Raw genomic sequence first — 21,743 nt, 5'->3', positions numbered from 1 at the left:
AGACAGATGTATCAATAAAAAAATCAGTGTACTTAACTTATCTAGGCCTTTTTTTTTATTGGAGTATAATTGCTTTATGATGTTGTGTTAGTTTCTGCTGTACAATGAAGTGAATCAGCTATATGTATACCTATATCCCCTCCCTCTTGGACCGCCCTCCCACCTCCCCCCGTCCTACCCATCTAGGTCGTCACAGAGCACCGAGCTGAGCTCCCTGTGCTATACAGCAGGTTCCCACTAGCCATCTATTGTACACATGGTAGTGTATTTATGTCAAATCTAAGCTCCCAATTCATACCACCCTCCTCTGCTCCTCTGTGTCCACATGTCCATTCTCTACATCTATGTCTCGATTCTTGCCCTGCAAATAGGTTCATCTATGCCATTTTTCGAGATTCCACATATATGTGTTAATATACAATATTTGTTTTTCTCTTTCTGGCTTACTTCACTCTGTATGACAGGCTCTAGGTCCATCCACATCTCTACAAAAGACCTAATTTCATTCCTTTTTTATGGCTGAGTAATATTCCATTGTATATACGTACCACACCTTCTTTATCTAGTCATCTGTCGTGGACATTTAGATTGTTTCCATATCCTGGCTACTGTAAATAGTGCAGCAATGAACATTGGGGTACATGTGTCTTTTTGAATTATGGTTTTCTCAGGGTATATGCCCAGTATTGGGATTGCTGGGTCATATGGTAGTTCTACTTTTAGTTTTTTAAGGAACCTCCATAGTGGCTGTATCAATTTACATTCCCACTAACAGTGCAAAAGGGATCCCTTTTCTCTACACCCTTTCCAGCATTTATTGTTTGTAGACTTTTTGATGATGGCCATTCTGACTGGTGTGAGGTAATACCTCATTGTGGTTTTGATTTGCATCTCTATAATGATTAGTGATGTTGAGCATCTTTTCATGTGTTTGCTGGCAATGTGTATGACTTCTTCGGTGAAATGTCTATTTAGGTCTTCTGCCCATTTGTTAATTGGGTTGTTTGTTTCTGGATATTGAGCTCCATAAGCTGTTTGTATATTTTGGAGATTAATCCTTTGTCCATTACTTCATTTGCAAATATTTTCTCACATTCCGAGGGTTGTCTTTTTGTCTTGTTTATGGTTTCCTTTGCTGTGCAAAAGCTTTTACGTTTAATTAGGTCCCATTTGCTTATTGTTTTTATTTTCATTACTCTAAGAGGTGGGTCAAAAAAGATCTTGCTGTGATTTATGTCAAAGAGTGTTCTTCCTATGTTTTCCTCTAAGGGTTTGATAGTGTCCCGTCTTACATTTAGGTCTTTAATCCATTTTGAGTTTACTTTTGTGTATTGTGTTAGAGAGTGTTCTAATTTCATTCTTTTACATGTAGCTGTCCAGTTTTCCCAGCACCACTTACTGAAGAGGCTGTCTTTTCTCCATTGTACATTTTTGCCTCCTTTGTCAAAGATAAGGTGACCATATGTGCGTGGGTTTACCTCTGGGCTTTGTATCCTGTACCACTGATCTATATTTCTGTTTTTGTGCCAGTACCATACTGTCTGATTACTGTAGATTTGTGGTATAGTTTGAAGTCGGGGAGCCTGATTCCTCCAGCTCTGTTTTTCTTTCTCAGGGTCTTTTGTGTTTCCATACAAATTGTAAAATTTTTTGTTCTAATTCTGTGAAGAATGCCATTGGTAGTCTGATAGGGATTACACTGAATCTGTAGATTGCTGTGGGTAGTATAGTCATGTTCACAATGTTGATTCTTCCAATTCAAGAACATGGTATATTTCTCCATCTGTTTGTGTCATGTTTGATTTCTTTCATCAGTGTTTTATTGTTTTCTGAGTAAAAGTCTTTTGCTTCCTTTGGTAGGTTTATTCCTAGGTATTTTATTCTTTTTGTTGAGAAGGTAAATGGGATTGTTTCCTTAATTTCTCTTTCTGTTTTTCAATTGTTAGTGTATAGGAATACAAGACATTTCTATGCATTAATTTTGTAACCTGCAAGCTTACCAAATTCACTGATTAGTTCTGGTAGCTTTCTGGCAGCATCTTTAGGATGTTCTATGTATAGTATCATGTCATCTGCAAACAGTGACAGTTTTACTACCTCTTTTCAAATTTGGATTCCTTTTATTTCTTTTTCTTCTCTGACTGCTGTGACTAGGACTTCCAAAACTATGTTGGATAAGAGTGGTGAGAGTGGACATCCTTGTCTTGTTCCTGATCTTAGTGGAAATGCTTTCAGTTTTTCACCATTGAGAATAATGTTTGTTGTGGGTTTTTCGTATATGGCCTTTATTACGTTGAGATAGGTTCCCTCTATGCCCATTTTCTGGAGAGTTTTTATCATAAATCGGTGTTGAATTTTGTCAAAAGCTTTTTCTGCATCTATTGAGATGATCATATGGTTCTTATTCCTTAATTTGTTAATATGGTGTATCACACTGATTGTTTGCATATATTGAAGAATCAATGCATTCCTGCGATAAGTCCCACTTGATCACGGTGTATGATCCTTTTAATGTGTTGTTGGATTCTGTTTGCCAGCATTTTGTTCAGGATTTTTGCGTCTATGCTCATCAGTGATATTGGTCTGTAATTTTCTTTTTTGTGATATCTTTGTCTGGTTTTAGTATCAGGGTGATGGTGACCTTGTAGAACGAATTTGGGAGTGTTCCTCCCTCTGCAATTTTTTGGAAGAGTGTGAGAAGGGTAAGTGTTAGCTATTCTCTAAATGTTTGATAGAATTCACCTGTGAAGCCATCTAGTCCTGGGCTTTTGTTTGTTGGAAGATTTTTAATTCCAGTTTCAATTTCATTACTTGTGATAGGTCTGTTTATATTTTCTAATTCTTCCTGGTTCAGTCTTGGAAAATTGTACCTTTCCAAGAATTTGTCCATTTCTTCGTGGTTGTCCATTTTATTGCCATATAGTTGTTTGTAGTAGTTTCTTATAATCCTTTGTATTTCTGTGGTGTCAGCTGTGATTTCTCCTTCTTCATTTCTAATTTTATTGATTTGCGTCCTCTCCCTTTTTTTTTTTTTTGATGAGTCTGGCTAAAGGTTTATCAATTTTGTTTACCTTCTCAAAGAACCAACTTCTAGTATTAATGATCTTTGCTATTGTTTCCTTCATTTCTATTTCATTTATTTCTGCTCTGATCTTTATGATTTCTTTCCTTCTACTGACTTTAGGTTTTCTTTTTTCTTCTTTATCTAGCTGCTTTAGGTGTAAGGTTAGATTGTTTATTTGAGATTTTTCTGGTTTCTTGAGGTGACACTGAATTACTATTAACTTCCCTGTTAGAAATGCTTTTGCTGCATCCCATAGATTTAGGGCTTTCCTTGTCATTTGTTTCCATGTATTTTTTAATTTCTTCTTTGATTTCTTCAGTGATCTCTTGGTTGTTTAGTAGTGCATTGTTTAGCCACCATGTATTTTTGTTTTTTACAGTTTTTTCCTGTAATTGAATTCTAATCTCATAGTGTTGCGGTCAGAAAGGATGCTTGATACAATTTCAATTTTCTTAAATTTTCTGAGGCTTGATTTGTGACCCAAGATGTGATCTATCCTGGAGAATGTTCCATGTGCACTTGAGAAGAAAGTGTATTCTGCCACTTGCGGGTGGAATGCCCTATAAATATCAATTAAATCTATCTGGTCTACTGTGTCATTTTACACTTGTGTTTCCTTATTTATTTTCTATTTGGATGATCTGTCCATTGTTGTAAGTGGGGGGTTAAAGTCCCCCTATTACTGTGTTGCAATCTATCTCCCTTTTTATGGTTGTTAGCATTTGCCTTATGTATTCAGGTGCTCCTGTGTTGGGTGCATATATATTTATAATTGTTATGTCTTCTTCTTGGATTGATCCCTTGATCATTATGTAGTGTCCTTCCTTATCTCTTGTAACAGTCTTAAAGTCTATTTTATCTGATATGAGTATTGCTACTCGGGCTTTCTTCTGATTTCCATTTGCATGGAATATCTTTTTCCACCCTTCACTTTCAGTCTGTATGTATCCTTAGGTCTGAAGTGGGTCTCTTATAGACAGTGTACATAGAGGCCTTGTTTTTGTATCCATTTAGCCAGTCTGTGTCTTTAGGCTGGAGCATTTAATCCATTTTCATTCAAGCTTATTATTGATATGTATTTTCCTATTACCATTTTCTTAATTGTTTTGGGTTTGTTTTTGTGGGTCTTTTTCTTCTCTTATATTTCCCGCCTAGAGAAGTTCCTTTAGCATTTGTTGTAGAGCTGGTTTAGTGGTGCTGAATTCTCTTAGCTTTTGCTTGTCTGTAAAGCTTTTGATTTCTCCATCGAATCTGAATGAGATCCTTGCTGGGTAGAGTAATCTTGGTTGTAGGTTTTTCTCTTTCATCACTTTAAGTAAATCTCCTGCCACTCCCTTCTGGCCTGCAGAGTTTGTGCTGAAAAATCAGCTGATAACCTTATGGGCATTCCTTTGTATGTTATTTTTTGCTTTTCCCTTGTTGCTTTTAATATTTTTCGTTTGAATTTAATTTTTGTTAGTTTGATTAATATGTCTTGGTGTGTTTCTCCTAGGGTTTATCCTGTATGGGACTATCTGCCCTTCCTGGAGTTGGGTGACTATTTCCTTTCCCAAATTAGGGAAGTTTTCCACTATAATGTCTTCAAATATTTTCTCAGGCCCATTCTTTTTCTCTTCTTCTTCTGGGACCCCTATAATTTGAATGCTGGTTTATAGTTGTCCCAGAGGTCTCTGAGATTGTCTTCAATTCTTTTCATTCTTTTTTGTTGATTCTGTTCCTAGGCAGTTATTTCCACCATTCTGTCTTCCAGCTCACTTATTCGTTCTTCTGCCTCAGTTATTCTGTTATTCATTCCTTTTAGTGTATTTTTCATTTCAGTTATCGTGTTGTTCATCTCTGTTTGTTTGTTCTTTAGTTCTTCTAGATCTTTGTTAGACATTTCTTGTACTTTCTCAATCCGTGCCTCCATTCTATTTCTGAGATTCTGGATTATCTTTACTATCATTACTCTGAATTCTTTTTCAGGTAGGTTGCCTATTTCCTCTTCATTTATTTGGTCTTGTAGGTTTTTACCTTGCTCCTTCCTCTGTGACATGTACTTTTGTCATTTCACTTTTTTTGGTTTTTTTTTTTTGATGGGTGGGATTGTTTCCTATCTTACTGGTTGTTTGGCCTGAGGATTCCAGCACTGGAGTTCGTAGGCTGCTGGGTAGACCTGGGTCTTGATGCCAAGATGAGGATCTCTGGGAGATCTCACTCCAATGAATATTCCCTGGGGTCTGAGGTTCTCTGTTAGTCCAGTGGTTTGGACTCAGAGTTCCCACTGTAGGAGCTCAGGCCTGATCCCCAGCTTGTGAACCAAGATCCTGTAAGCTGTGCAGGGCAGCAGGGGGAAAAAAAAAGCCAGAAAAGGCCTTGGCTGTGGGGGGCAGGGCTTAGGCAGGGGCAGGGTTTAGGTGGTGGGCGGGCCTATTCTTAGGACCCACAGGGCTGGAAAAGGCCATGGTGGGTGATCAGGCTTAGGTTCAACCACAGCAGGAGGGGCCCAGGAGTGCCTCTGGCCTTGGAGGGTGGAGGACCAGGTCTGGGACCCCAGCAGGCTCCCTGGGCCCGAGTAGGCAGAGGAAATAATAGGCACGTTCCCCCTGATCCTCCAATCACAGGTGGTGCTCTCCCTGTTGGCCTCTCTTCTTCTTCCCCACCCATGCCCCTAGGACCCACACGGCCAGAGGGGGCCCCCAGAAGGCAGGGGACCAGACCGGGAAGCCTAACAGGCTTACTGTGGCTGAGCGCAGGGGAAACACCCAAGGCACTTCCCCTGATCCCATGGTCCTGGAGGGTCCCTCCCACTGCCTCTCCTCCTCCCTCCCTCCTACATCCCTAGGACCCACGTTGTCTGGAGGGGGCCTTGTAGGGCCGGAACCAGCCCAGGAGACCAGCAGGCTTCCTGGGGCCCGATTGGGAAGGGGAAACGCTAGGCGCACTCTTCTGATCCTCCAAGCCTCTGAGGGTCCCTCCAGGCATGGGAACCCCTCCCCTCTCCTAGCCACCCCTCAGGGGCCCCAGTCCTGTCCGGCTTCCACTTCTCCTCCCCCCTCACAATCCCTCACATCCTACCCAGTCACTTGGGGGTTCCTCCCGTCTCCTTGGGTGTTGAGGTCCCCCGCCAGCGTCTGGCAGGTGCCCTAGTTGTGGGGAGACGCAAACTCCATGTCCTCCCACGCCGCCATTTTGACTGTGCCCCACTATGTAGGCATTTAACAATATTCTATACAAAAGGTTTTTCTAAAAATAAAGCTACTATGGAAGTAGAAGAACTATTTAGTTATGAAGAAATAACTGGTTTACAGAAAACAAAGGAAAGGTGGATATAATAAGGATTTTTCTTTGATAGAGAATTCATAACTCTGCTTAGAGCTGAAACTGGTATTCTTGACATTTTTATAAATGACCTGAGAGAAAAAGCAGTGGGAAAGTTTTAAATTCAAGATGAGGTAGAAGTATTTGCAACTTTTCCGGAGGGAAATTTAAAAGGAAATACTTATCAAACTTTTGAATGCATGTATGTTCTGACCAAACAATTATACTTCTGATTTATCTTACAAGGGCTCAATGTTCAATGTAACATTGTTTATAAGAGCAAAACACTGGAGTATCCACTAATGGAGGAACAGTTAAATTAATATATATAAGATATTATGTAGTAATTTTTAAAATACAATATTAATTGCATACCAGACTAAATTAAAATTTCAAAAATTAAAATAAATCTGTTGAATAAAGAAGTGCTAAGATTTTATGATGCTAAGGCATGTTCTTACCAAATGTCTTGTGTCAGGCCGTGAAGCTTGCAACTGTTCAAACTCTTCTATTTTTGCAAGATCTACATCTTCTTTTAGTTCCCAAGTACTATCTTCATATGGTAATGAGCACCACTTTACTAAGTAGTAAATAACAGGCTGTAAAAAATTTTTTTTTCATTTTACCATTTTGAAAAAGAATAGTAAGAAATAGTTTAAATTGAGAATCCCCAGAAATAGTTTAAATATATTAACCTACATTGGTAAAAACTTATGAAACTTTTTTGGTGTTTTTAGGTCATTAACTTTAAAAAAGTAATGCTTTATGCCCCGGTCCGGGAAGATCCCACATGCCGTGGAGCGGCTGGGCCCGTGAGCTATGGGCGCTGAGCCTGCGCGTCCGGAGACTGTGCTCCGCAACGGGAGACGCCCCAACAGTGAGAGGCCCGCGTACCGCAAAAAAAATAATAAATAAAAATAAAAAAGTAATGCTTTAATATTTGGAAGTCTTTAGGTTTTTCTTACTTACTTAGAAAATATTTCTATCAAATATTTACTTACCTCACCAGTATCTTTATCTTCGCAAAAAGAGACTTCTAATACTCTGTCTACTTCAACGTAGTCTGGGTTAAATGGTTCTTCTTCCATCTAAAATTAAAAAGTAACTTAGTTGATATATGATAAAGAAGTAGAAAGATGAAAGTGAAATAAAGACAAATTTACTAGCTATTCACTATAGAACAAACACATAAGTTTGATTTTAATTAAATTTCCAAAAAATGGAATCCTTCCATTTTAATTCCAAAAAGATTGCTAGGATATTTGTCTATATTATGAATCACCATGTTATATATAAAAAACTCAACTAAACAACACTAAAAAATAGGTACTCCAGACAAGTAAGTTACTCTAGAAGATGTGTTATTTAAAAATGTCCGAAAGGTAGCCTCTTTTGGAAAGAGGCTCTCCTTTACCTCTGTAAAGGTACTACTTTCCTCAAGTCCAAGAGTTGAAGACTAATCACCCGACCTGGAGGCTCCTGTCTCATCTGTATCAAACACTCTATCTACTGATGGTTCTTGTGCTCAAGACCCTCTTACCTAACTAAACGCAAACTCTCTGAGCTACCTCACATTCGACTGCGCTCATTTACTCTTCAACCTACACTTCTTCCTATAGTTTCTAACTGGGTTAACAGTAACACAGCACCAACTTCACACCCTACTCCCAGTTACACAAGCCAGCAATGGAGAAGTCATCTTAGATTCCTTCTCTTTTTTAATCTCCCACATCCCTTAACTCATCAATTCACACAGATCCTACTTTTATCTGTAACTCAAATTGGTTCCTCCTTCCTCATTCTCACTGCTTCATCACTCCTTACTTGGATCTTTACAAATAACTTCCTAACTAGTCACCAACTACTGTCTTGCCTCCCTTTAATTTATTTTCACACTGTCCCCATAGTACTCTTTCTCAAATATAAATCATATATTGCTCCCTGGCTTCAAATCCTTCAATGACTCTCCCAGATTTCATGCTTTAGAGTACAAAAACAGATGCTTTTCAAACTCCATGTTCTGTCACACCTTCATGGTTTTATACTAATTTTTCTCTCTTCTGAATAGATTGCTGTTCCTTCTCTTGTCTGCTTGGCTAATTCCTACCCATTCCTCAAAGTCTTACTTCCAAAAACCCATCTCAGCTATCTTTGCTGCCTCTCCTCCTCTGTTTAACCTCTAAATGTTATAGTACTCCATGGCTCTGCCTTTAGTTCTCCTCACTATCTTAATCCTTTCCTGAGCAATACTATCATCTCCATGTACAGGACACACTTGTTAAAGAGCACTGCCCAACACCAGAATGGTAATAAGGTATTCTAAGAAAATCTGCACAGCTCCAGTTTATCTTGTACCTGAGTCATGAATGTACCTAATCTTCATGAAAAATTAGAAGATTATTAGTTAAGTACTTCTAAAATCTTCAGCTCATTAGAAACTTCTATATCAGAGTGAGGTAGTGAGAAATTTTTGAGGACCTCCCAGCATCCATAAACTGATAGGTCATTTCAGAGTCATCAAATTTTTGAAGTAGATTTTATAATTACAAAGAAATAACAATAGCTTCATGGTGAAAAAATCTGCCATAAGATATCAACCATTATCTAGTGATTAAAGTTAACACCACCAGTAATTGGGCAAATAGGTATCGTGTACCTCCTGATATGATACACTGAGAATGCTGCTGCATCATCTCTGTATGTAGTGTTCTTTTAAATAATGCATGACCTGAAGCTGAGGAAACATCAGATAACCCCAAACTGAGGGATGTGCTACAAAATAAACCACCTAAATTCTTTAAAAAGTGTCCAAGTAATGAAAAACAAAGAAATATTGATAAAGGAGACATGACAACTAAATGCATTATATGCTGCAGGATTGGATTCTAGACCAGAATAAGCATACACACTCACACTTTTTTTTTTGCTATAAAAATACTAGTGGAACAATTAGTGAAGTATGAATAAAGTCTATAGGTGAGATAACAGTACTACATCAATGTTAATTATACTATTATTATGTAAGACTGTTTCTAGAAAATACTGAAATTGAGACTTAATTTTCAAATGGTTTAGAAAAAAATGTATGTGCATGGGAGAAAGGCAGAGGCAGAAAGAGAGAGGGGTGCATAGTGACAAAAGGAGAATTAATGTTAATGACAAAGCAAACATGGTAAAATGTTAACATTTACGGAATCTAGTTAAAATATATGTGGGAATTTGTTGTACTAAATTTTTCAAATAAAAAGTTAAAAAAATTTACATGAATCTAAAACTGCTCTAAAAAAGTCTATTAAGGGACTTCTCTGGTGGTCCAGTGGTTAAGACTCCGCGCTTCAAATGAAGGGGGTGCAGGTTCGATCCCTGGTCAGGGAACTAAGATCCCACATGCTGTGCTATGCAGCAAAAAACTTAAAAAAATAAAAAGTAAAATAAAAAAATTCTAGTCTATTAAAAGAAAAATGAAAAAAAAATTTAGAGCAGGAAAGGACATCGGACTTTTTAGCGAGGCCTGGAAAGGTTAATGAATTTTTCCAATGAGGTTCTGTTCATGCATACACAAAGATGATACAGAAAATATGCAATATATTTCACATACTGGAAAATCTTCTTTTCCATTTATTTGCTATGCTACCATTTCCATTTCCTGAAGAACTCTACTGATAAAATACTTTAAGATATTAACACACTCACATTCAACTCTAAAAAGTATTGAAATATATGCTAATTTAAAAATACAAGAGTTAGCTACCATTCTGAATTATCACTGTTCCTGTTTTAGCTATTTTCCAAGCTAAATTTAGGGAAAGAAAAAATATGTAGATAGCATTTATATTCAAATATCGTAAGAGGAAGCCTAAGAATTAAAATTAATAATACTTAAATTTTTGATACATAATACTACATGTGTTCAGAGTTCAACACATAATAGTCTTTTTTTTTTCCTTACGTCTGCAAAAAAATGTGCTCTTTGTGCTTGTCTCAATTTGAATCGTTTGATTTTCTGCTGGATCCTTTTATCTTTCAGAAGCTGCTGTTCTGTGGCCCACTCACAGTGAAGATAGGAGCTAAAATTTTTATAAAAGCAATATATTAGAATGATATAGAAAACGATGTTTTGAGTTTTTATAGATTTATTTTTAATCACAGCCTCTAAAACAAAATATTATCTTCAACTTTACAAATAGGTAGTTCATCATTTCATTTAATGTCAATAGACTCCATATAATTACTAAAATAAAGCCACTGTGATCTAAAGGTCTGCAATTTGCCATATGGAAGCAGAATGGTAAACTGAATCATAAGGGTAACAAAATATGACTTTTAGTTTATTTCTTCATTATAATCATTTTGTCACGATCAGAAAGCTAACTTGTTTTGAAACCAATGTTATTTAAAATACCTCCCTTCACCAAAATGTTAGAAAAAGTTGAACAAAATCTGAAAGTTCGACAATATAAATATGATGGATAATGTCTGTAATTTGTAAAAGTGTAATGTATAAATATTACTGCATTTTGATGTTTATAAGTAATGTTTTCTGGGAAAAAAATAAAACACTCAATTTTAACATGAAATGTTTTCAAAATCTTTTCGCTTTTTAATAATTTTTAAGTTTATGAAATAATAAGTAAAAAAATATTTTAAAATGCAGATAAAATAAAAATCATAATTTAACTTAATATACTTAAAATATTAATTCATATTTAAACACCTTTCTCTTATTTTTCTAACTCAAATACTTACTAATTCTTGTATTTTACAAAAAATTCTTCTGTATCAATCATCACTCCAGGTGATATCTAAGAAAATAAATTCAATAATTATGACTTTTATGATCAGGCCACGGAATATAAAGTGTAAAATGTAATATATCATTACTTACTTCCTTTTTTATAATTCTAGAAGATAGTATTTTGTCCACAATTGCAGCATCTTCTTCACTCGGATTCTCCTATGTGAGGGAAGAAAAATGTATAATGACACATTCTGAAAACACTTTAGTTGCCACTGTTTATGAATATACTAAAATTCAACAAACATTTATTTAACACGTTCCAGGGACCATGTTAAATGTTAGGAATACGAAAATGAAAAATATCAATTGTTGTTACTGTCCTCGTCATCATTGGCATCATCATCATAGTAAACATATGGTGCTTTTTAATGTGTTAGGCACTATTCTAACCATTTTACATATATTAACTAATTTAATCCTTACAAATACACTATAAAGTAGGTACTATCTCCATTTTGCAGATTAGGAAGCTCAGGTATAGAGAAGATAAGTTCTTGTTTAAGGTGCCAGATCCCTCAGCTGGCAGGTGAGTGGTTGGTTTACAACCCAGACAAGGGAGAGTGAAAGAACTTTACAAAGAGGAAAATGCATATGCAAAGACACAAAGGTGTCAAAACATGGCATTTAGACAACTATGTTCATAAAACCAGAAGACTGAGTGGAGAGAAGTGGAAGGACATAAGGCTAGAAAATCCATACAAAAGGCTTTATAAGTTATGCTGAAAAGTGTATTTTCATTTTTTTCTGACTTAGGACACCGTTAGAGGAATTTTCAGTGGAAAAGTACTGTGATTAGGCTTGTAACTTAGAAATATATTGCGAGAAGGATAGAGCTTGGAGGAGTTTTAGGAATATATATCTAGGAGGTGAAAAATGTAAAAAATTGGATGAAGAAGCAAAGATAAAAAAAAGAGAGAACAAATCCCTAGGTTTCTGATCTGAATAACTAATGGTTCTATTAACTACAGTACAGAATCTAGGAGGAAAAGCTGGAGCAGGTTTTAGGAAGAAAGATAATGAAGATATTTTTTAAAATTTACATGGGTTTAAAATGTTTTTTGTCATAATTCAAAATCTGTCTTACCACAAATAACTGTAAAGGCTGTTCACCAGGTAAAGGAGCTGAATGCTTTTTTATTTTTATAGAGCCTTTAACCTCTTCTTCAGATTGTTTCCCTTCTGCATCTTCTGCATATTTTTTTCTTTTAATTTGTCGATTTGATCTTCTTTTCTGTAATGAACGATAAGGAGCATATATATGATTATATTAAAGGAAAAAAATTATTTCTAGTGTGGCAATTTTGTACATTAAATTTTCAAAACTGTATTCAACATTCATCTTTTCTAATTTTTCCTTTTAATTAAAGGAAGATTATAATTTGCCCTTTGCCAAAGGTTTACAACCTTTAGTTTTACTTCCTAAAGTGTCAAATAACAATGATTAACAATAATACCTTTATTACTTTTCTTTAGAAATTGTTAAGAATAAAAAGGTTTCTTTTTACTTAACTATTTCACAGCTTGGGAAACATATTTTAAACTATTAATACTTGCACAGTTTTTGCCCCCAAACCTAAAAAGTACATATCAGATGAATGTTGGTTAAATAATTAATCAGGGGCATAAACTAAAAGAAGAAATTAAATAATATTTGACACAAAACCCATGAACTTGTGTTTAAAACAGATTTTAAAAAACCCAAAATAATATTAAATGTTTTAAAAAAGATACAGAAAATAAAGTATGAAATCTACCAAAAAATTAAACGTGAATGGAGGAACCAGTGTTTTACTACCTTTACTAGCTTCCCTTAAAAATAAAGAACACCACTATCATAAAAACAGAGGTAAGCTTTTCAGATAGTATTATGTGTAGCAACGTAATTTTAATAATAATCTGAATGATTTAAAATCAGGTATCAAATGCGCATGGCTTTACTTACCTCCCTAAATATCAAATATTTGATGTTCCCACTATAAAGACAAATCTCACAATGGCTTGAAAATCCCAAAGGACTTAGGTTTTGCTTTTGCTCACCTCCCTAGAATCTCGTGGATGGAGGCATCTCAGCCAACTGTTCTACTGCTCAATATTCCTTCTTCCTTTTACTATTCTTCTGTGTATTTAGTAACTCCCATGACATTCCCCCCAGATGCAACCAAAAGAATAACCCATGTGTTCTCCTTTTGGTTTCTGCCAATGTCTTCAATTTGGGAGGTCTTTCATACTTCCGTTGCCATGACAAAACTGAATCAGTGCAGCAGTGTGGGTACACAGTTATTTGCATCCAGAAAGGATGCAGTGCCTCTTTCTCTTGAGAGTAGTGGAATATTGAGAGAAAGAAAGGCACTACTGTGGTGAGGTAGCTCAGCCAAATGTAGTAGAAAAATTCCATGCCTCAATTAGGATGGGTCACCATCTCTTAGCCATGAAGATATTTACATTTTCAAAACTCAAGGTAACAATTTTGTCATTATGGGAGACAGGAAGGTGGCATACAAAAGTTATAAAAAAGGACTTCTTAAGAAACCCAATTTTCCCACATCCTATTTTGGAAAAGATATGAAATATTTATTATTCCCTGGGAGGGAAAATTCTATGGATCTTGAATCTAATACTAGGCTAAAGGAATGTTTGGAGTTCGATTACAGGAGTCATATAGTTCTTAATGCTCAAGAACAGTTTAAATTAATAACCATTCATGATATTTATTATTCTAACAATAACCTATATAACAAATGTTATGTCTCACTAGGCACAAATCTTTTAAATAATGAAGTTTGGGAATAATTCAGTACACTTTTAGAAGATTCTGTAGATGATTTCAGCATTAAAGTTTCCTTTCTGGTCACTTAGGCATCTACTGGAACTTTGAAATGCCACACAGTTCTTAGTAAGTAGTAAACAAGTGGCCTGAAAGAATCCTTTCAACTCACAAAAGTGCACATTCAGGTAATTTTTCACAAGACAGAATGAGAGCTACTTACTGTAAACTGCTCCCTCATTCTATGAAGACTTTATCTGTCTCTGAGTAATTAAACAAACTCTGAGTTTTTCAACTCTATGAGCTGATTTCATCATAACTTACATTCCACTAGAGCATACAGTTACATATTAGGCAAAGCCAAGTAAGGTACCACTCTCACCAATTAACTTTCTCTGTCATACAATAGTTCTACTACTTTAAAAATACAAAGCTAATTTGAATGTCCGCATTTTAGGCTAATGTGGATATTTTTGGCTTTCTTTCTTCATAATGTTTTTCGAAGGACAATTTAAAACAGTGACAAATTCTTTCTTCATATTTCCTTTTTCTAGCTTTATTCTTCTTATGTCTTAAAGGCTTTAATAGATCAGTCAACAGCACTTCACATAAGAGGTCAGAAACATTATGCTTTTAAATGACTGAATAGTTCGTTATGATATCACTTGTTTCCTATAATAATCCTAATAAAATGTGCTCTAGGGGCTTTTTAAAATAACTTAAGTCTCTAAATATAGTTAGACTACCGCATTACTCTCTATTAGGTAAAAAATTAAGTATGATAATCATGTTTTCAGATTTCCACCTGACTCTAAACCTTACATTACTTTTCAAGCCTTCAAATTTTGACAATCCATTGTGGTTGAAAGCTACTTTTATATATTTATACAGCATTTATATAGTAATATATTTAAATATATCAATAATATAGATTTATAATTGTTTATGAGAAAATTCTTTTTTCCTTCCCCATTAAATTTTTTGTGTTAAAGCAACACATCTGTCAAAGCAACCTAATTAACTACAGTGAAAAGTATGGAAAAAATGTGCATGTTAACCTATTCTACCATTTCATTGTTTGTTAATTACATAATGGAAAAATGGCCAGCATTATTTTAGTAAAAATTTAACTTAATTTTCTCATGTTGAATAATTATAAGTTTGCCTAAGTTAAGGATAACATATGAAGAAAAAGCCAGGCCATATAATATTAGGAGCTTTAGTCACTGCCCTTACCTCAACTCTTGCAGCAGCCCAGGAGCCTTGAGCCACTACTCTCCCATTGGATAAGAAGCTGCATAAGGAAGAAGAAAGGCCATTCAGGGGCTTTCTGGCCCCATAATGCAACAAATGCCACCACCCCTACGGCCTATAGTTGTACTTTAATTATTAGAAAGCAGAGGGTGGCCTGAATTATTATGACCTTCACTATATATATATATATTTATATATATAGTTTTTTAACTTCACAAGGTTATTTTGAATATATAGCTATTCAAAAACAAAAAGAAAGAAAAAGGAAAATGCACAGTATTTTTGTCTACATTAGGGGATTTTTAATATAGTTGTTTATCTTTTCTTCAATAGAAGCAGACCAAAGGAATTATTTCTAGGAATGATTCAACCCATTTGCTTTATCATTTGTATGTGACTTTTAAAATTAATATCTCCAGCATTAAATTCATTCAAAAGTACTCTATAAGTATAGGATAATATCACTGGATACTTCTCCATGTTAAAAGCCACGAGGGACTTTGGACTGTTACTTAAACTCTCTGGGCTTCAGTTTCATTATCTGAAAACTGAGAGGGTTTGGAGAGGATGTGTAAGTTTCCTCCCAGGTCTAACATTCTATGGGAATACTACTAGGACCATATTGTAATAATGCTGTCATACAAGTTCTACCATACAATAAAATGTATTTTTACCACTAAACTATAGTATAAATACCCATAAAACAATATTATGCTATCTAAATAATTCTGCCAGTGCTTCATTTCTCAGAAAAAATTTTAATACTCACTTGAGAGTCTTCCTCTTTGAATGCATGCTGTGGCACCTGCTCTGCATCAGATATTTCATCTGAAGACTCATTCTTTCTTTTTTGTTTCTTACCCAATGTAATAATGAGTTTGCTGTTTCAAGAGAAAGAGAGCAAACAGTAAGATCTCTTTGTACTTTTCCATTTTGGGGCAAATTAAGATTCCCATGATAAACTTTTTTCCATTTTATATCACTTGAATGTCCAACCAAAGATGCTATTTATCATGAAATCCATAATGACATTTTCACACGATAAACTCTATTCCAATGGAACAAATACAAACCAGTACTACAGTTAACATATTTCTAAGCAAAGAAAGGCAGACAAATTCTATCACTTGTTTCTTTAGGCTCAAGATTATTTTTCATAAGAAAAATATCAGGTGATATAACTATTTAATAATTAAAGTAATCCATTTATTTTATTATCTTGTAGGTTTGGAATGAGGGATTTTTTTCCTTCTACCTATTTATTTCAAATTCCGCTCAATTCCTTTGAATCCCGCCTATTCTCCAAAAGCCTCTATACTTCTTTCTACCCTATAGTAGTTTCTACCTTACTTAAAACACTTTACCAATTGATTGTTCTTTGATTATTTCACTTACGTTAAGGCTTTTCTTAGCTATACTGTATGTTCCTAAAGAGTAAGAACTTTCTTTTATTTTTTTATATTTCTATAGTATGTACATGTTTACATTCTCTAATATATACATGTATATATATGTATGTTAACACACACTGACTCTAAATGTCTAAAAAAAAAATGTGTTTTCTATGTTTTTTCCTGATCAAAGATAGAAGTACATCCCACATTTCCATATCTGGTTCAACAGATGAGATGGAATGATTGTCAAGCGCCATCAGGAAAATTCTATTTTATTTTATTTTTTTTAAAAGATTTTTTTTAATGTGGACTATTTTTTTAAAGTCTTTATTGAACTTGTTACAATACTGATTCTGTTTTATGTTTTGGTTTTTTGGCCCCGAGGCATGTGGGATCTTAGTTGCCGACCAGGGATTGACCCTGCACCCTCTGCACTGGAAGGTGAAGTTTTAACCACTGGACTGCCAGGGAAGTCCCTGGAAAATTCTACTTTAGATTTCTGTATTTCAAACATAGAAAACTCCCCAAATATTTACTTTCAGGTATGATATATCAGAAATATATCAAAATTTTTTTCAATAATTATTTACTAATGTTGGAGAACTTGAAGGTTAAGAGCATGCACTTTGAAATCGTAGTTTCAAAGATTTAAAGCTTGATTTCATCATTTACCTATCTGTGGGACACTAGGCAAATTATTTGATAGCTTCCTTGCCTGTGAAATAGGGATATTACAATAGCTAGTTCTATTGTTGTTGAGAATTAAATGGGATAATACATGTCTGAGCACAGCCTTTAACACACAGTAATTTCTCAACTAATCTAACTGTATAACTATATCTAACTGTGATATGCCAGGCACTTTCCTAGGTTCTAGGATTTGAAGATAGAGTGGACATGGTTCCCAACCTTAACACATCATTGTTAGAATATGATCCCAGCTAAAATGCTAAAGAGGAAGTTAGCACAAGATGTAATGTGAAGACAAAGGGAGAAATCCTTATGTTTACTGAAGAGTAAAGGAGGCTTTACAGAAAAGGTAAAGTTTGAGATAGGGAACTGAATGATGAAAGAGAGTCCAACAAGTAATGAAAAGAAAAGGCAGGGTACATTGCAGAAGAATGAGAATAAGCAATGATAAGAGCATGTCAGTAACACACAAAGTACTACAGGAGGAGATGGGTCAAGATCACAGAAGACCTTATATTACATGCAAGGACTTAATGTTTTAGTTTAAGCTCAGCTTTAAGCTCCACATGGCAGGAATTTAAAAGAAATCTGTCTAGTTCACGACTGACAACAAATGGCACTGAGATATTTTTGAATGAATGAAAAAAATAAACCAATTGGAAGATGTAAGAATTTTAAACATTCTAGGGATGTAAACAGCATGGTGACTATAGTTAATAATACTGAATTATATATTTGAAAGTTGCTGAGTACATCTTAAAAAGTTCTCATCACAAGAAAAAAATATATAACTATGTGAGGTGATAAGATGTTAACTAAACTTATTGTGGTAATAGTTTCACAATATATACACACAACAAATCATTATGTTGTATACCTTAATCTAAGACACTGTGATATGTCAATTACATCGCAATAAAATTGGGGGAAAAAAAGAATTTTAAACAAGGGAGCAATGCAACCAGAAGGAAGTGAAATGCAAGTCAGGGAAACCAGCGATAAGACTGACAATTCAGGTGAGAGAGATGAAGAGTGAAATATAGGGCCATGGTAGTATGGGTGAAGAGGGAAAGAAAGATACAATTTTTCATTTTGGAAGCAGAAACAACAGGACTTGGTTATTGACTGGATGATGAGAGGTGAGGAAAAAATCCTAGAATGATTTATCCCCAGGGTATTCTCATATTGGTTTGATAGCCACCTTCAACAGTATAATGGTAACTCTTACTTGGTATCTCACTTGCACTTTTCTGAGTATGTGAAATAAATACGAGCAAACATATAGCTTATGTTGGAACCGGGAAATCAGAGGAAGTACAAAAAGATACTCTGAAACAACATTAAGGAACCAACCATAGTTATACGCTATTCCCTCTCCCTGCTTTCAATGGTCATTTCCTCAGTCTTCTGGTCCCTTTTCCTTTACTCTGGTTTCCCTACTAAAATAAAAATCTCCCTTGAGGTCATATCTACTATTAGATACCACATGATGGTCCTCCTCCTTACCCACAGTTCTCAAAGAAGTCATCTATACCGTTTCTTTCATTCTTCAACCCACTATAATCTGAAGTCTTAAAACTACTTTTCATATTCATAGCTTCCATTTATTCAGTGTTTACTGGGTCAGCCTCTGCTGGTTTTATATGTGTTCTCTCACTTCATGGTCATACAACTCTGACAGGCAAATTTTATAAGAAGAGGAAATTGAGGCTTAGAGAAATTAAATTACTTGTTTAAAGTCATACCATAGTAAGAATTGAAATAGAAATTAAATATGCCTCACTAAACTCCTAATATGTTTCTGAACTCCTAATGTCTAAGGCCACAAATGACCCCTGTGATGCCAAATCCGACGGAAATTCTAAAAATTTTATCTACCAACACATAACTAATCACTTTTTCCTTATCTGCACCCTTGGATTCATGACACAACATTCTTCTGGTTCTCACTAAACTTCTTTGGCTCTTCTTCTCTTAGTATGTTGATTTTCAGCAAGATTCACTTTGTTCTGCCAGTCCCTTAAACTTTGGTATTTCTCAAATTTCTGTCTTCAGCCTTCTTCCCTCTCTATATACTATTCCAGGAAATTTAATTTAATCTATTCTTAACAACCACTTAGAAGTTGAAGATTTTCAAATCTCTTATCTCCAGTTCAGACCGTTCCCCAAATTTCAGATTCATTCAATAAACCAGCTGTTTATTGGACACATCAGTATGGATATCTCAGACATTAAAATCTCTAAATGGCCCCAAATGCAATCCCTCACTTCTCCTAAACTAATAGTATACTAATATTACAGTATAATGTAAATTCAGAAACGTGCACACATCAAAAGAGTACATACAGCTCAGTGAATTTTCTCAAACTGAACATAAATAGATAGCCAGATCCTAGATCAAGAAACAAGACATTACTGGTTTCCCAGAAGTCTCCTGTCATGCTTTCTCTTCAAGTAACAACCTCCTCCTTAGGGTAACCATTATGCTACTTGTGGTTATTTAATATAACCTAAAGTACTTGTGCAGATGATTTTCAGTGGCAAGGTAAGGGATAACTCAAAGTAAAATGATAGGTAAAAAAGTTTTCATGCACTCCCCCATTTGCTATCCATCTCCAAACCTAAATGCATATTTTAGACTAGTTTGCAGATGAGGATAACACTAGTGACAGGAAAGTTCAGTTACTTAGATAACAATTTCCTATGAAATACAGATCAAGGTTTGTTAAAACCCATCAATATACTGATTAAAAAGGAATTTTCTCAGTGTCTGGTAAGCTAAATAAATTCTGTATACATATTCTGATATGGTATCTGTGTGGCTGCTTCAAGACTCAAATCCTACTGATAAAACTTCAATGAAATCAGGAGCAGAGATATTTAATTTTTTGTATTTATGACTATGAAGAGGTTGTACTTTTTCTTTCTAGTAGTATAAAGTAATTAAATGAAAACTCTCTAAGGACAGTGGACTAAGCTGCTTAAACAATATTTTTATAAATAAACATTGCCTAAATACTAGGTTCTACCAAAGCAATCTTAAACACTCACCCTTTTTGGTAGAGGTGGGTAGGTTAGATATAAACGTTTCCTATAATACCTTAGATAAACCTTCATTATATTATTTGAAAATTGTACTTAAAACAAAAAAAGATGGACTTCCCTGGTGGCGCAGTAGTTAAGAATCTGCCTGCTAATGCAGGGGACACGGGTTCGAGCCCTGGTCCGGGAAGATCCCACATGCTGTGGAGCAACTAAGCCTGTGTGCCACAACTACTGAGGCTGTGCTCTAGAGCCTGTGAGCCACAACTACTGAGCCTGCATGCCACAACTACTGAAGCCCGCCTGCCTAGAGCCCGTGCTCCGCAACAAGAGAAGCCACCACAATGGGAAGCCCATGCACCACAACGTAGAGTAGCACTCACTCGCCACAACTAGAGAAAGCCCGTGCGCAGCAACGAAGACCCAACGCAACCAAAAATAAATAAATTTTTTAAAAAGACCTCAAATCTTATTTTTCATATATTCTGTATTTTCTTCCAATATTTTCCTATAGACCTGGAGTAGCATCTTATTTCATAAACTCATTAACTATCCTTAACCCATGCAAAAATATTTTTCAAATTGTAACTTTGTAAGAGCTATTTCAAATGTAACAGTTTCCTACTAAACTTCTGAAATCCAAAATATTTACATATGCCCATTCTGTTCAAAAAGGCACATTTCCATTATAGGAAAAAAGTTGATTCTAAAACTTGAAGTCATTCTTGATTGACATAATTCTGAGTTAAAAAAAACCAATATATCTATACACACACACACACATACATACATACATATACACATACTATGGTTACTTACACAGAACATTGATTCTTGGAAACAATGAAGTCATATCAGTTTATTATATGTTCTAAAATGGTATATAAGTGAAACTACAAATAAGAACAAACATTTGGTTGGTATTGATCAGTAATTCCTAAATCTGTGAGGCAGGCTTCATTAGAAGCTTGTTTGTTAAAAATACAGATTCCAGATGAGAAACATAAGACAAACTCAAATTGAGAGACATTCTACAAAATAACTGGCTAGAATGCTTCAAAGTTGAAAGTGTCGGGCTTCCCTGGTGGCGCTGTGGTTGAGAGTCCGCCTGCCGATGCAGGGGACACGGGTTTGTGCCCCGGTCTGGGAAGATCCCACATGCCGCGGAGCGGCTGGGCCCGTGAGCCATGGCCACCGAGCCTGTGCGTCCAGAGCCTGCGCTCCGCAACAGGAGAGGCCACAACAGTGAGAGGCCCACGTACCGCAAAAAAAAATAAATAAATAAAAAATAAAATAAAAAAGTTGAAAGTGTCATTAAAGACAAAGACTGAAGAATTATTCCAAAATGGAGGAGTGTAAGGAGATATGACAACAAAATGAAATGCAGGATCCTTAACTGGATCCTGGCTCCCAAAAATGGAACAACTGACACAATTT

The 21,743-nt window shown here is 35.4% G+C and overlaps 1 protein-coding gene across 17 annotated transcripts in view; it reads right to left on the bottom strand.

Annotated features, from left to right (window-relative positions):
• CHD9 (chromodomain helicase DNA binding protein 9) overlaps positions 1-21,743 on the bottom strand; it is a 236,146-nt gene that overhangs the window by 87,998 nt on the left and 126,405 nt on the right. For 16 of the 17 annotated variants that reach the window (XM_027092199.1, XM_027092200.1, XM_027092207.1 and 13 more), the window contains 7 exons: positions 15,950-16,061; positions 12,247-12,393; positions 11,250-11,318; positions 11,111-11,166; positions 10,314-10,431; positions 7,366-7,452; positions 6,826-6,963 (listed from right to left, as the gene is read on the bottom strand). In XM_027092199.1, coding sequence (XP_026948000.1) covers positions 6,826-6,963; positions 7,366-7,452; positions 10,314-10,431; positions 11,111-11,166; positions 11,250-11,318; positions 12,247-12,393; positions 15,950-16,061 — 727 coding nt within the window. Of the gene's footprint in view, positions 1-6,825; positions 6,964-7,365; positions 7,453-10,313; positions 10,432-11,110; positions 11,167-11,249; positions 11,319-12,246; positions 12,394-15,162; positions 15,215-15,949; positions 16,062-21,743 lie in introns of those variants that run through there. The other variant, XM_027092213.1, reaches the window with a different exon arrangement.

This window comes from Aethalodelphis obliquidens, unplaced genomic scaffold, assembly GCF_003676395.1.
Source record: "Aethalodelphis obliquidens isolate GAN/ISIS:26980383/991018 unplaced genomic scaffold, ASM367639v1 scaffold75, whole genome shotgun sequence".
In the NCBI taxonomy this organism is placed as follows: domain Eukaryota; kingdom Metazoa; phylum Chordata; class Mammalia; order Artiodactyla; family Delphinidae; genus Aethalodelphis; species Aethalodelphis obliquidens.
The sequence above is the reverse complement of the archived record's forward strand: the minus strand, read 5'-3'. Positions and strand labels throughout refer to the sequence as shown.